Source organism: Rhinolophus ferrumequinum, chromosome 12 (assembly GCF_004115265.2).
Source record: "Rhinolophus ferrumequinum isolate MPI-CBG mRhiFer1 chromosome 12, mRhiFer1_v1.p, whole genome shotgun sequence".
NCBI lineage: Eukaryota > Metazoa > Chordata > Mammalia > Chiroptera > Rhinolophidae > Rhinolophus > Rhinolophus ferrumequinum.
Window position 1 is genome coordinate 81,067,284 of NC_046295.1, and position 13,132 is coordinate 81,080,415.

The window sequence follows — 13,132 nt, forward strand, 5'->3', positions numbered from 1 at the left end:
GACCCTGAGCCGAGGACTCAGCTGAGCTGTGCCCAGGCTGCTTACCTACAGAAACAGCACTTCCGTCCTCCCAAACTGCAAAGCGTTCCATGGGCCTCTGAACACGATCACACAGGTCACCCTCTCCCAACCTCAGGACATCGTTGTCAGGTACATGAATTCCATCTTGTTTCCAATCAGATAATGTCCTACTATCACTTTTACTGTCAGCGTTTGTTCTGATATATCCACATATTTACCATTTTCCTTCAAACTGAAATACCTTTAGAACTTTCTATAGCAAATCCTCCAGTGAGGGTGTGTTAAGCTTTTCTTTTTTGTCTAAAATTTCCTTTAGATTGTCTTTGCTTTTTGAAATACATTTTTGGGGGTTGTAGAATTCTAGGTTGACAGAAGACATTTGTCTTTGGGACCCACTATTGCTTCTGGAAAACCACTGCAGCGCTGTTTCATTAGAAGTAACCTTTTTGATCTCTTCAGCTGTTTTTAAGACCTCCTCTTTGTGTTCAGCTTCTTGCCACTTCCCTGTGGCAGTGCCAGACTTGCATTTCTTTTGATTTACGCTCCTTGGGATTCTTTGGGCTCCTGATTTCTAGACTGATTATTTTTATTAGTTCTCAGATGGCCAGCCAGTATTTCTTGAAACAGTGCCTCTCTCCCATCCTCTATTTCCTCCCCTTCTGGATTTGTCTATATTAGATGTTGGACCCTCTCATTCCATCTCCACCTTCATTTGTTTAATCTCTGCACTGTCAGTGATGTCCTCAGAATGATTTTCCAGTTCACTAATTCTTTCTCTGACTATGTCTAATCTGACTCATACACTATGATTTAAATTACTTTGATACAGAGAACTATTCAAAAACGACCCTGAGAGTCCACTGTGGGTGGCCTAGACAATGAACCACCAGGGGGCTTCTCTCTTCTCTCAGACAGGGAGATCGCACCAAAATGCAGATTTCTATGGGATAACTCCCTTCTGTCAGCAAAAGGGGCTACAATTCCCTTGTACTCCGAGTCTCCTGGAGCAGAGCCGTAGGCACTCACAGACGACTCCCACAAACCACTGGAACCCAGGCAGTTTGCCTGTCCTCCTTCCTCTGACAAGGCCATTTCCCCATACTGGCACTGTAAGGAGGTAGTCATGGGGTGGGGGTGTCAGTGTCACTCTCCGGAATGCAAACACACTGCGTGTCCAGCGGCAGCACTGGCCTCCATGCTGGCCTTGCAAATGTCCCCCACCAGTGCTTCATTCATCCTTGACTTCCACCACACGACGCTGTGGCGTCCAGCCTGAGCACCGCTGCCTCACCGTTCCTGCAGTTCTAGACGTTCTGTTAGATTCTTCGCCTAATTGGCCTGGTTATTTTTTTAGGTTCTCACTCTTTACACCCACTTCCAACCGTCATTAGTCTATCTTTAAGCACACTTACTTTATAGTCTGTTTTTGTGGATCTGATACTACAGCCTGTGGTTTTAGTTGCCTCTGTGCTGCTCCTGTGGTATGGTAGTACCGCCAGCTCAGGTCCTGCATTTCCAGCGTCCACCACAACCTGGAGTGGCCAGTGCCCAAACTCTGGGTTAGGAGGGCAAGGGGGAGCACTGTGCCAACCTCTACATGACTTTGATGGCAGGAGCTCCAGCAGCCACCCCGACCACGACCATGAGGGAAGCATATACTGAGAATGGGGGAACCAGGGGCGGGGCTCACACCCAACCACCCCTGGACCACGGCCCCTGACTGCTTCTCCCTGAGGGAGAGAGCAATCTCTACCCCACTGCTCCTTCTCCATCACACGGCACAGACTCACCCTCCAGAAAGAGCACTATTTTTATGTCCAGCAGATTCTACATATATAAAGAAACAGGGGCTCAGGAGGTAAAACACAGGCACCACTGGCAAGGCTGGGATTTGAAACCCATTCAAATGGGAAGACAGTGGTGCCTGCCTCTAACGGCTGCTGGAAGATTCCACAGAATGCTCACATGCCCATGGCACGGTGCCAGTCGGGAGGAGGCACCCAGGTGGTGGCCCTGGCATCACTATCTGCTCCATACCTACAGCCTCCACCCAAGGCTGGGCTACCACAAGCCTATGTCTGACCCAGACCATGTCCCCTGGCTGACAGTGTCCCCTACTGGGGACAGATAGAGGAATCCCGCCACTCCCTCCTCCCCGGCACGAAAGGCCAGCCACTCCTGCAGAAAAGAATTCAGGTTTATTTGCAGTAAAAACCGTGGTCTGAAAAGACCTATCGTCAAATGTACAGTTTGTGTTCTCGTTGGGGTCGCCTCCAGGCCCCTGACGCGCATGCATCGGGCACCTATGTTCACAGCTCATCTCAGGCCCCAGGTTCGAAGCCCCCTCCAGAGGGCGTCCCGTCTCCGGCCGAAAACACCAGCACCCCTGCCTGCCCCGGCCCTCCGCCCTTCCTGCCTTGTGCAGTGCAAAAAGAAAAGCGAACCAAATCCAGGTTTCAAAACAAACTAAACAAAACATTCACAAAAACCAGGGTTCTAAATTGTTTTCTCAGTGTCCTCCACTATCATGACGACTTGTTTTACGAGGACCTCAAATGCACACGGTTCTCTGGCTATTATAAAATCTCTTCCTTTTCAGACACATAATGGGAGCTTTGGATGAAATAATTACAAACTTCTTTTTCCCTTAAAAAGCAAACAGCCAAACTGAAAACAAAACAACAAAAACAAGAAACAAAACCTTTCCGACAACAGTAAACAAAAAGGGGCCGGCTGGTTTCTGCCCTCCCACCCTGGGCTCGTGCAAAGTGCTGGGTGCACCCTACGATAGGGATTCGGGTCTGTTCCCTCCAGGCTCATTCTTCCTCCCCCTGGCTCCAGGGCCCCCAAACGTGATCCTGTTCTGCCTCACTTCTCAAGCCTTTGCAGGCTGCCTTGTCGCTCCTCCTGGCTGTCCGCCATCTCGGACCCCTCTGCCTCCTTCCCACGCCAGCAGGCTGAATGTGAGAGCCAAGCCTGGAGGCAACAAGAGTGGCCTCAGAGGAACCCCAGGGTGCAGCGTGGCAACCAGCACCCGCGCCAACAGGGGCCAGCTGTCCCAACGCCCAGCGTCGGCCTGCTCCCTGCACAGGGCTGTGCCGCTGCCCGAAGGGAGAGGGCACACGTGAAGCCCAGGCTTCACCAGTAGATTCGGCATGGAGCTCAGAATGTCACTAGATCTCATGCAACATCCAGGCAGAGAAAACAGGGTCTGGCCAAGCCAGCCAAAGGTCAAAGGCCAGGAGAAGTCAGGAGGGGGCATTACGGGGGTAGAGCCACCCCAAGAGCACTTATTTTGGGCTGGCCACAGGCCAGTCCATGAGCTGCAGGAGCCCTGGGCAGGAAGACCTGCCAAGGGTGAGAGCTGACCTCCTGTGCAAAGGCTGGGGGGACTGGCAGAGACCACCCTGCAGGATACAGGAGACCCCGAGGGCCCGCCTGCACGGGAGCAGGGGGGCCTCCTCTGGAGAGGACGTGAGCAGCAGGGACAGAGCGAGGTGAAAACCCTGTTTTCTCCCCACCCGTAGCAGGGTTGACAGACGTCTCCACCTGGCAGCAGGACAGGACAGACACACACCTCGGATTCAGGGCGAAGACAGTACCATTGACTAGGGAGTAGGGTCAGCAATTTCCTCGTCCTAAGGCACCCTCCCGAGAGAGGGACTTGCCCTGGGGGGCTCTGCATGCCCCTGGGGCAGAGGGACATGAGGAGGTCCAGGGGGACTTCACAGGCCCTTTGCAACGCTCTCCCCTCCACTCAGCACAGCCAGGGCTACACAGGGGCCCTACTGCCACTCAGGCCTGAAGCCACCCCTGGGAGCAGCAGGAAGCAAGAGGGCCCACAGTCCAGGGGAAGAGCAGGAAGGGTGGGGAAAGGCCCCTCTGCTGTCCCCAGCCCTCCCTGGGACAGCATCTGCTGTTCAAACCTAGGCTCCTGAATGCCATCTCGACGAGACAGGGGCAAGATGAGCTTTGGCCTCAGCTGTCACCCAGAGCTTGGCTAGGAACGCTGCTGGCGCTCATTCTCCTCAGCGCTCTGGTGGTGGCAGCCACAGCAGGGCTGGCCCAGATTTTCTCTATGTACAAGTTGCGGACCCAGGACAGGCCACCGAGGGCAGACTGAGGTGAGGCAGTTCGCGTTTGGGATTTTGCACCCCCACCCATCCCTATGGGTTGTTGGAGACCGAAAGGTCAGCAGGCATTTTCCCCTCTGAGTCACGGAGCTGGAGACGGACTTCAGAGCAGCAGAGACCCTTTCAAGAAAATCCGTGAGTCCTGTCTGTGTTCTTGCCGTCACTGGACGCCCTCCTCTTCTACATACGTTGAAGGAAACCAGCCGATCTGAAAAAGATGGCAGGATCACGTAACTGTGTGTGTGTGTGTGTGTGTGTGTGAGTGTGTGTGTGTGAGTGTGTGTGTGTGTGTGTGAGTGTGTGTGTGTGTGTGTGTGTGTGAGTGTGTGTGTGTGTGTGTGTGTTGGGTGAGTTGAGGCTCATGGAGATGAGGGATCCTTCAAAAGGCTGGGGTTCTAAGTCGGTCCTGACCCAAGAGCAGCGGAGAGCCCAGGGCAGGTGTGGCCCAGGAATGGGTGTGGCCCTGAAACGCACCGGCCCTGAGCAGTTTAAGATGACCTGTTTCCTCTCTGGCTGACAGCCAGGGAAAAAAAAGTCCCCTCTGGAGGCAATAACATGCTCTAGAGCCTCTGTGGTATTTCATTTGCAAACTCAGCCTTCAATCAGGACCACGTGACAGAAACTAAGAGAAAACGCAGACAACAGAAACCAGTCTCCAGCTCATCCAGGTATTGCAGTCAACTGAAATGGATATAAAGAATTCCAACATGCATATTTCAGAAAACTGACGAAAAGGCAGAAAATTTTATCAGAGAGCTGAACTCAGAAATCAAATAGAAATCCTAGAACTGAAAAACATAATGACAAAAATTAAGGATCCAGGAGAGGGATTTAACAGCAGATTAGACAAAGCAGAAGAGAAGATTAATCAATGGAGAGTAACTGGATGGAAAACCAGAGCTAATGGGTGGAAAATATATAAACAGTGCAGTGATATATGGGCCACGGTGAAAAGGCCCTAACAGACATGTGAACAGAGCCCACGGGGAGACCGGGCTGAAGAACTCTCTCAGACCAGTGAAGACCATCAGCCACAGATTCGACAATTTCAAGCAGAGAAAAACAATTTCAAACAGAGAAAACCACATCTAGGTACATTATAGTAAAAGTGATGGAAAACAGACATTTTTGTTTAAACATGTAGTCCAGAGGGGAGCAGTGTAGACATTTCCTACAAAGAAGCCACATTACTAATGTCGAATAACTTTTCTACAGAAATGTTGGAAGCCAGGTGACAACAGAACGACACCATCAAAGCACTGAAATATCTGATGGCCTAGAAGTCTATCCCCTGGGAAAACACCCTTCACATATGAACTCAATACAATTGCTCCCCCAAAAGGAAGCAGGTCTCAGTGGAGAGATGACTGATTTCTGGGGGAGAAGGATAAAGGGGAGAAGAGAAAGCTTTTCCTTCTAGTAGAATGCCTCCTAAGAACTGGAGAAGAAAAGACAGTTAGAAAAATCACTATTTTTCAACCATGATAGAACCAGTTAACCAGGAAAAACTCATCAATGAATAATAAAACTAGTAGATGAAAGTTTGGTGTGGGACAGGATATTTATCAGATTTCCAAGTATTACCCTGCAAATTACTTACTAATTACAGTAACTTCACAATGGAGAAACCTGGCAGATACCACCCTAACTAAGTGATCCAAGTTAATTAATGTCACAATCCTAGGACAAACTGACATCACAGACCTCTGGGAGGAGACTACAGCCCTGAAAAAGATACAACATCCCTTATGGTTTCCCACTGAAAATGCAGAGCCTCAAGCTAATCGCGAGGATCAAACACACCTTACTGAGAGAAAGCCTACAAAAATACGTGGCCCATACTCGTGAACAAGGTCAAAGTCACGTGAGACAGAGAAGGGCGGAGGAACTGTCCCAGATGAAAGGGAGCTGAGTGCCGTGGCAAGTTAATGCAATTCATGGATGGGATGCGAGATCCGGGGCACCAGCTAGAGAAGACACTACTGAGACAACTGGGGAGACTGACTATGGACTGTGGATTAGACCATCTCTTATGGTCAAAGGGGAATGTCCTTGATCTTAGGAAATACACACAAGGGTTTAGGGGTCACGGGATATGATTTCTGCAACTGACTCTGAAATGGCTTAGAGAAAAGTAAGTGTGCACACGCACGCACATACTTACAGAGCAAGGGAGAGGAGGCGGATGACAAAGCAAATGGTCAAATCATTCTTAATTGGTAAATCTGGGCCTATGGGAGTTCTTTGGACTACAGCCACTTTTCTTTAAGTTCGAAATTGTATCAAAAGAAGTTACAAACACTTATACAATGAGAACGTTAAACAAAGAAAGTGAAATGAAGATGCGATCAAACAAAACCTGAGAATTTATGGGTAGCAGACGTGCCCTAAAAAACAAGAAAAGGAATTTCAAGCAGCAGTAACATGGTCTTGGGTGGAAACACGACAGTGTGGGAAGGAACTGGGAGCCCCAGGAAACGCAAACAGGTGTAAATCTAAACGAACACCACCTGCTTAAAACAAAAATAGCATCTTACGGGGTTAAAAGATATGTCGCGTTAAGCTACGTGACAACACCTACACAAAAGTTGAGAGAAAAACGAATCCAGTCAAAGACTGTCAGCTCCCTGCATTGTCCAGGAAGTAGGAAGAGCACTAACTTAAGGAGGTCTCCCTGAAGTCCACACTGTAACCCCTAAGGTAACCCCTTAACTGGGGGGAAAAGAACGTGTAACAAACCAACCAAGGGGGCGGGAAGTGCAATGGAATAAAATATTAGTTAATCCCAAAGTAGGTAGGAAAGGAGAAAAAAAGAAGGAACAGATGTGATGAATAAAAAAATAAACGGAAAGGTGATGGATTTAAACCTAAATATCGCAATCATTACATTACATTACATGTAAATGGACTATATACACGGTATTAAAAGGCAAAAACTGTCGTATCAGACTGGCTTAAAAAACTGTTTATAACATTTTATCTTACATCTACCTTAAATGTAAGAACACAGAAAAGTTGAAAGTAATACAAGAGAGAAAAAGTGTGCCATACAAAACACTTACCACCCCCTCCAAAAAGCTGTGCTGCTCTAACAACAGAAAACGTAGACTTTACCGCTAAGAAGTACTGCCCGAGATAAAACGAGACATTTCATAATTATAGGGTCAAAGCAACAGGAATATCTAGTAATGCTCTCAACCAGTGGTTCTAAAACAACTCTGCACTGAAATCTCCTGGGAGACTAGTTGGCTTCGTGACCAAGGCAAGGGCCCAGGCACGGGCTTTAAGTCACAGCCCCAAGCCCGCAGTGCTGGCGTCCCAAGGACCCCTTGGAAGGTCGGTGGTCTCAGCCCTCTGTCGACTGCCTGGGACTCAGTGGCCTCGTGCGTCTGAAGGGCTGTCGGGTGGAGAACGGATGAGGCCGGAGGGCCTCCAAGGGGAGCACTGTGCTACGAGGAGGCAGATGGGCTCCCTCCACCTGGCAGTGGAACGCTGAGCCCCGGGAGCCAAGGCTGGCCGGCACTCCGCAGCCCTGTGCGCCCGCATGTGGACAGTTGCAGCCCTAAGGACAGGTGGACATTTCCCAGTGGGCGGCACATGGACATATGGTCCCCTGTTGTGTGGGCACAGAGAGAACTGGGTCAAAGCCAGGGGGTGCAGACTGGGTACTGGGGCACGGGGCCATGGAGTGATACAGGATCGCATGGTGGGCAGGACGACCAGAGTGCTTAGGAAGAGTGTGAAGGAACAGGGCGGGTGGGGATGCACTGTGTGCCTTCCCGTTGCACCAGGATGGACACGGGGCCTTGGAATATGGCAGCAAGCGCCCCGCAAGGCCACCTACTCTTAGTCCTGGGGCCTCCCTGCCTGCAGAAGGATTGGGTACATGCAAGTGACTTGAATACTGTAGGCTAACCTGTCCCCTTGCAGTGGCCATGAGGACCACAGAAGAGGGCCAGGTACACATGCGGGGTCAGATGGGCCTGGATCAGAGCCAGCCCAGGAAGCTCAGGTCTGTGGCACAGTCGGGGGTGGCGGGGCTGTGCTGCGCTGCCAGCCAGCTGAGCTGGGCCAGGTCCAGCCAGGTCCGAGCCGGGAGGCCCGCCCGCTAAGCGGCTCTCTGCATGGGGGGGCGTGGGGTCGGGGCCAGCCCCACTCACCCGTCCATTCGTCTCGCCCCGCCACCAGCCCTGGTCCCCGCCAACGCGGCTGTAGATCTTCACCACGTCGCCTTCCCGCAGTGAGAGCTCGCGCATGTCCCGGGCGGCAAAGTTGTACCTGGCCACGGCCGTGCCGATGACACGGGGCGTGAACACTGTTGGGGGAATGGGCGTCACAGAGCTACCCGGTGAGGCTCAGCCAGGGCTGGGGGGGCCCTGGGGCCCAGCTGGGTCTCTGTCCCAATGCCTGGTCCTGTGCCCAGGGTGGAGACAGACTGGGCCCCAACCCCAGGACCCCTCACTCCTCTGTAGGAGCACAAACTAGGGCTCATGGTCTATCTGAGTTGCCCCATGAAGGGGGTCAGAGCGGTCACCACCCACACTGGGGGCCGTCGCAGGCAATGAGCATGTCCATGGGGACAAGAGCAGATGCCAGCACTCGGACCATTAGAGCTCCTGCGAGGCTTTGCCGTGTGCCTGGTGCACAGGTGTCACATGGCCAGTGGACGGCTGAGTGACAGCTGTCCAGCCCCCAGCCCTCAATTTGACAGAGCCTGCAATGGGACCCCAGGACATGGGGCCCAACTTCCCTCACGACCCCAGTTTCAGATCCCCAAACGAACTGGAAACCCAGCTGGACCAGCTCGGCCTGGGACCCAGGAGCCCCGATGGATAGGTGACAATGACCATGACGGAGGGGGAAACACACACACAGCTGCCGGGAAAGGCTCTGACTCTGGCAGCGGAGGGCAGTGCGGTCAGGGCCAACGAGACCCCTGCACCCATGTGCCACAACTCCTACAGCCGCTGAGTGGGCCCCGAGGGGGGCCGCCTGGCTCTGCCGCTACCAGAGACAAAGGTCTCACTGAGCAATGAGGGACAGTGACGGCCAAGCTGGGGGGTGGCCGTGGGGTGAGCATGTCAGAGAGGTGACAGCAGTGGGCAGGGCAGCGCCACGCCTGACTGCATCCTCAGGTACCAGCAGCAGCCCCTCCTGCCCTCCGGGTCACTTCCTTCCCCGGCCCGCTCCCCTCCACCCCCGCTGGCACCAGGCTGCAGGCAGCTGTGGACACCTTCAGGCAGGGGCTGTGGACCAGTGGGCAGCCCCGTGCCAGGCCTGCCAGGCAGCTGGCAGCAGGCCGGCCCCCCCACGCGCCGAGGGCAGCGGTACCTGACCAGAAGGGAGCGGAGGAGCCCTGAGAAGCAAAGCTGAGGCCCTGAGGACTGAGAAAAGAAAAGTTGTAGGAAGCGCAGGAAGCTGCAAAGAGGTGAGAGAGAACGTGAAAGGGGGGCGGAGGTAGGCACAGTTGCAGGCAGCAGGGACGGGGCCCAGACCCTGCTCAGGGGCCAGGAGGGGCCGGCGGCAGTGTGGGCTCTGAGGCCCACCTGGGCACAGGGGCAGCTCGACCACTTCTGAGCTGCTCTAACTCCACCTCTCTACGTTTCCTGGAGAGCAAATCAGGACCATCTCCTCCCGGGGGCGGCTTGCATGAGGACTGACACGTGGCAAGAGCCTAGCCCCTCGCCCAACACACAGTAGGTGCTCACTAAAAGCCCATCTTTCCACTCCTGGCCTACTGTGCCCGGGTGGGACCCACGGTTCTGCAGTCCCCTGTAGGCTAAAGGAAGCAGGGTGGCTCAGGGGACAGTCATGGGCTGGATGCTAAACACGCTGGGCCCACCCTGCCCGACTCGAGGTGGCCGCCTGGCCTGCGCCATGGGGTCCCTCATTTGCAAACAGAGGTGCTGGGTGTGGCTCCCTCAAAGTGGAGGCCCCTAGGCGGCTGGGGCACAGGGTGGGATCTGAGGACAGCGGGGACCTGCCCTGTTCTCTCCCCACGTTGACCTCTGGGCAAAGGCAAGACTTGGAGCAGTAATTCAGAGCCGACATTCCCCGCCTGTCACCTGGGACCACCAGGGCACCATAGGTCGGGCGGGGGACAGGCTGGGGGTCTGGGCCGCTGCTCCCAGGGGCAGGCTGGGGAAGGGGCTCCTGGCCTAGGTCAGTGCAGCCCACAGAAAGCCTTCCTCCAGGGCAGCTGGGAGGTGGGAAGCAAGATGGAAGAGACACCTCCAGGTGGGCACTGGTGTGCCAGGTGGGTGTGGGCATTACCTGGGGACCGGCTGGAAGCCCTGGAGGCCGCGCGTTCCCGAGACTTGTAGGGGTACTTGAGTGTGGTGTCCAGCTGCTTGAAGCTCTCCTTGAGTGAGTGGCACTGGTAGTACTCCACCAACTCCTGCAGGACACACATGCTCACTGACGGCTGTCGTCACCTCCAGGAAGTCCTCCCAGGCGCCCAGGCCTCCCTCTCCCACCTCCTCAGGTCCACATGGGGACTCCTGTCCTTGACCCCCAAAACTCCCCTCCTACCACCCATCCCGGAACTTGGCCCAGGGTGGGTGATCAGTATGGCTACGACTCTGATCCAGTGATTTCTCTCCTAAACGTTTCTAAAGGACAAATCAGGGAAGAATGCTGAGATTGAGGGAACACCATGCTCCCTGTAAAACCCTGTAACGGAGAAAAGCGGGAATCCCCCCACCCCATGGCCAAGGCCGGGAAAAGAAACAACAGCATATCTGGGGGACCAAAGCCTGTGCAGGCACCAGCGGGAGGAGGGGACGGTTAGTCCGACGGCGGATGTTTGTTCCGACGACAAGCAGTGCAGCCAGGGGTTTGGTTTGAAAAAGGTACACACCTGAGAATCCTTAGAGGATACACCCTCAAGGGTCAACACTGGTTTTCTTGGGGGGGTGGGTGGGGGGAGATTGTGGATACTTTTACTTTGTGCTTTTCTCTGGCCACAGGGGGGCTTCTCAGAGCTCAGACGCTCTGGTCAGATGTTCTCAGTACACGGACCTCTTGTAAGAAATAAATAATGGTTCTAATTTTAAAATCATCTGAAGAAGGACTATGTCTTTACCTGCATTCTGGCTGGGCTAGGAGGCAGATGCTGGAGGGACATGTGGGGGAGATGGGTACCTGGGGGGAGGGGGGCTGTTGGGACAGCACCCCCTTTGGTGAGGCTGGTAAATGCCAGGACCTGGTCGGAGCCTCACTGGGCCATAGTTTCTGGCTCTGGTGGGAGGACCGGCAGGAACGGGCTGCTGTGGTGCCAGTGGCCAGGGCGGCTGGGCCCTCCCTATCAGTGTCCACCAGTCAACCCACCTGGCCCTTTGGCGGGGTTGGGGCACAGTCTGGACTCAGAGGGCTGCGAAGAGGCCCTAACTGTCCCAAGGTGTCCTACAAACCCATTTCCTTGGCTCCCTCCCATGCTGGGAAGACTCACTCCCCCTGGAAGTGGCCCCAGGCCCAGCTGTAGGGAACCCCCCTGCAAGTCTGATCTGCAGGGAGCCGGGTGCAGGAGGCCCCACCCCCTCAGTGTGCAGCGGTGGAGGCCTGGGCTCTCCTCCCACCCTCGGGGCCAGGCCAGCAGGAGCCATGGAATCACGTACCAAGAGGTTTTCAAATTTCTTTGCTTCTGTGATGTGGATCCAGCTGTCCTTCTCCACCACCTTGATGTGCTTCACCTCGTCGTTGAACCTGGACAAAGAGCACGGGCCTCGGACGTCACTATGCGGTCACGGCGTCCCCCAGCCCCTCGGGCTCAGTACATGCGCAGGAACAAAGACCCCGCCCTGAGCTCACACCTCCTGCTCCGATGGCTATTCCCTTCTGGCCTTCCCCACCCCCAGCCCTTCTGTCCCACCCCAGCCTGGGCCTGTCTCCTCCTGCCTGTCTATCCATCCTCGGTCCCCTTGCCTGTCTGAAGCCCAAACTCCTGGCTGGGTCAGCCTGCAAGACCTCAGGCTCGAAGCCCCACACCTCTCGTCCATCCAGACACTTCCTGGCTCATTTTCTTCTCTGCACTGGGAACGTCTGGCCCCTCCCCTTCCCCACAGCTGGGTGAAGCCTTCACAGCTTGGTGTGTAAATCAACGGACACCTCAACATTCTTTACGACTAGAGATGTAAAAACCTTCAACAAATTATTATTGGCAAACTGAATCTGCCTCTACACCTACAACCACCACACCAAACATATAGAAAGGAGTTTACACCACAGCCAAATGGGACATTCGAGGAATGCAAGGTTGGTTTGACTCTAGAAACCAGTCAGTGGAATAAACAGTGGTTAAAGAATTCGAACCCTCTTCCGTGGGGGCCTTTGTAGAACACCCACTCTGCTTTTCCTGGATGAAAGTGAGCTCGGTGTGCTCAGCCCCACCCCCAGCTCCATGGGCAAGGTGCATCCGAGCCCCACTCGGGAGCCCTGCAGGCCAGACACACAGAGGTGCTGAGTGTTCCCAGCAGGCGAGCGATGCCTCCACCACAGAGCTGCCCCCACGGCCCACGCTCCACTGAGATGGTCCCTGAGGGCGGCCCCACCCACAATGTGTCACACACCTTATGATGCTCCCCGCCGCCCAGCAAAGGTACCACTGACCTCTGCTCGAGTAGGTCCTGCGTACCAGGTGACCCAGGGCAAGTCCAGTAAATTTCACTGGACATCTGTCACCATCAATGTTGGCATTTGCTTTTGTATTTTAGAGCCAGTGTATTTGTTTCAGGTCCCAAATGTTTATGGGGTCTCTTGGAAAGGCTGTGGGAACCCTGGCAGTGTTTGCCTCCCTGGGGGCAGAGGCTCACCCCGGGTTCCCGCTCCTTCTAGTTCCCTAGACACCATCCTCCACCGCTCCCACCCCAGGATCCTTCGGCAGCCATTTTGTACAGTGGGGCCCTGGGCCTGGGTGACTCGGGGGTGTCCACCTGCAGACCTCCCCAGTAATTTAGACAGGGGACGGAAGATTCACACAC

At 54.3% G+C, this 13,132-nt stretch overlaps 1 protein-coding gene across 4 annotated transcripts in view; it reads right to left on the bottom strand.

Moving 5' to 3' along the window:
- Nucleotides 1-2,183: 2,183 nt before the first annotated feature.
- Nucleotides 2,184-13,132, bottom strand: part of VAV2 (vav guanine nucleotide exchange factor 2) — a 157,043-nt gene continuing 146,094 nt past the window's right edge. For all 4 annotated transcript variants that reach the window (XM_033122758.1, XM_033122757.1, XM_033122756.1 and 1 more), the window contains 4 exons: nt 11,771-11,858; nt 10,428-10,551; nt 8,315-8,469; nt 2,184-4,362 (listed from right to left, as the gene is read on the bottom strand). In XM_033122758.1, coding sequence (XP_032978649.1) covers nt 4,315-4,362; nt 8,315-8,469; nt 10,428-10,551; nt 11,771-11,858 — 415 coding nt within the window. In that variant the 3' untranslated portion in view covers nt 2,184-4,314. The remainder of the gene's footprint in view (nt 4,363-8,314; nt 8,470-10,427; nt 10,552-11,770; nt 11,859-13,132) is intronic.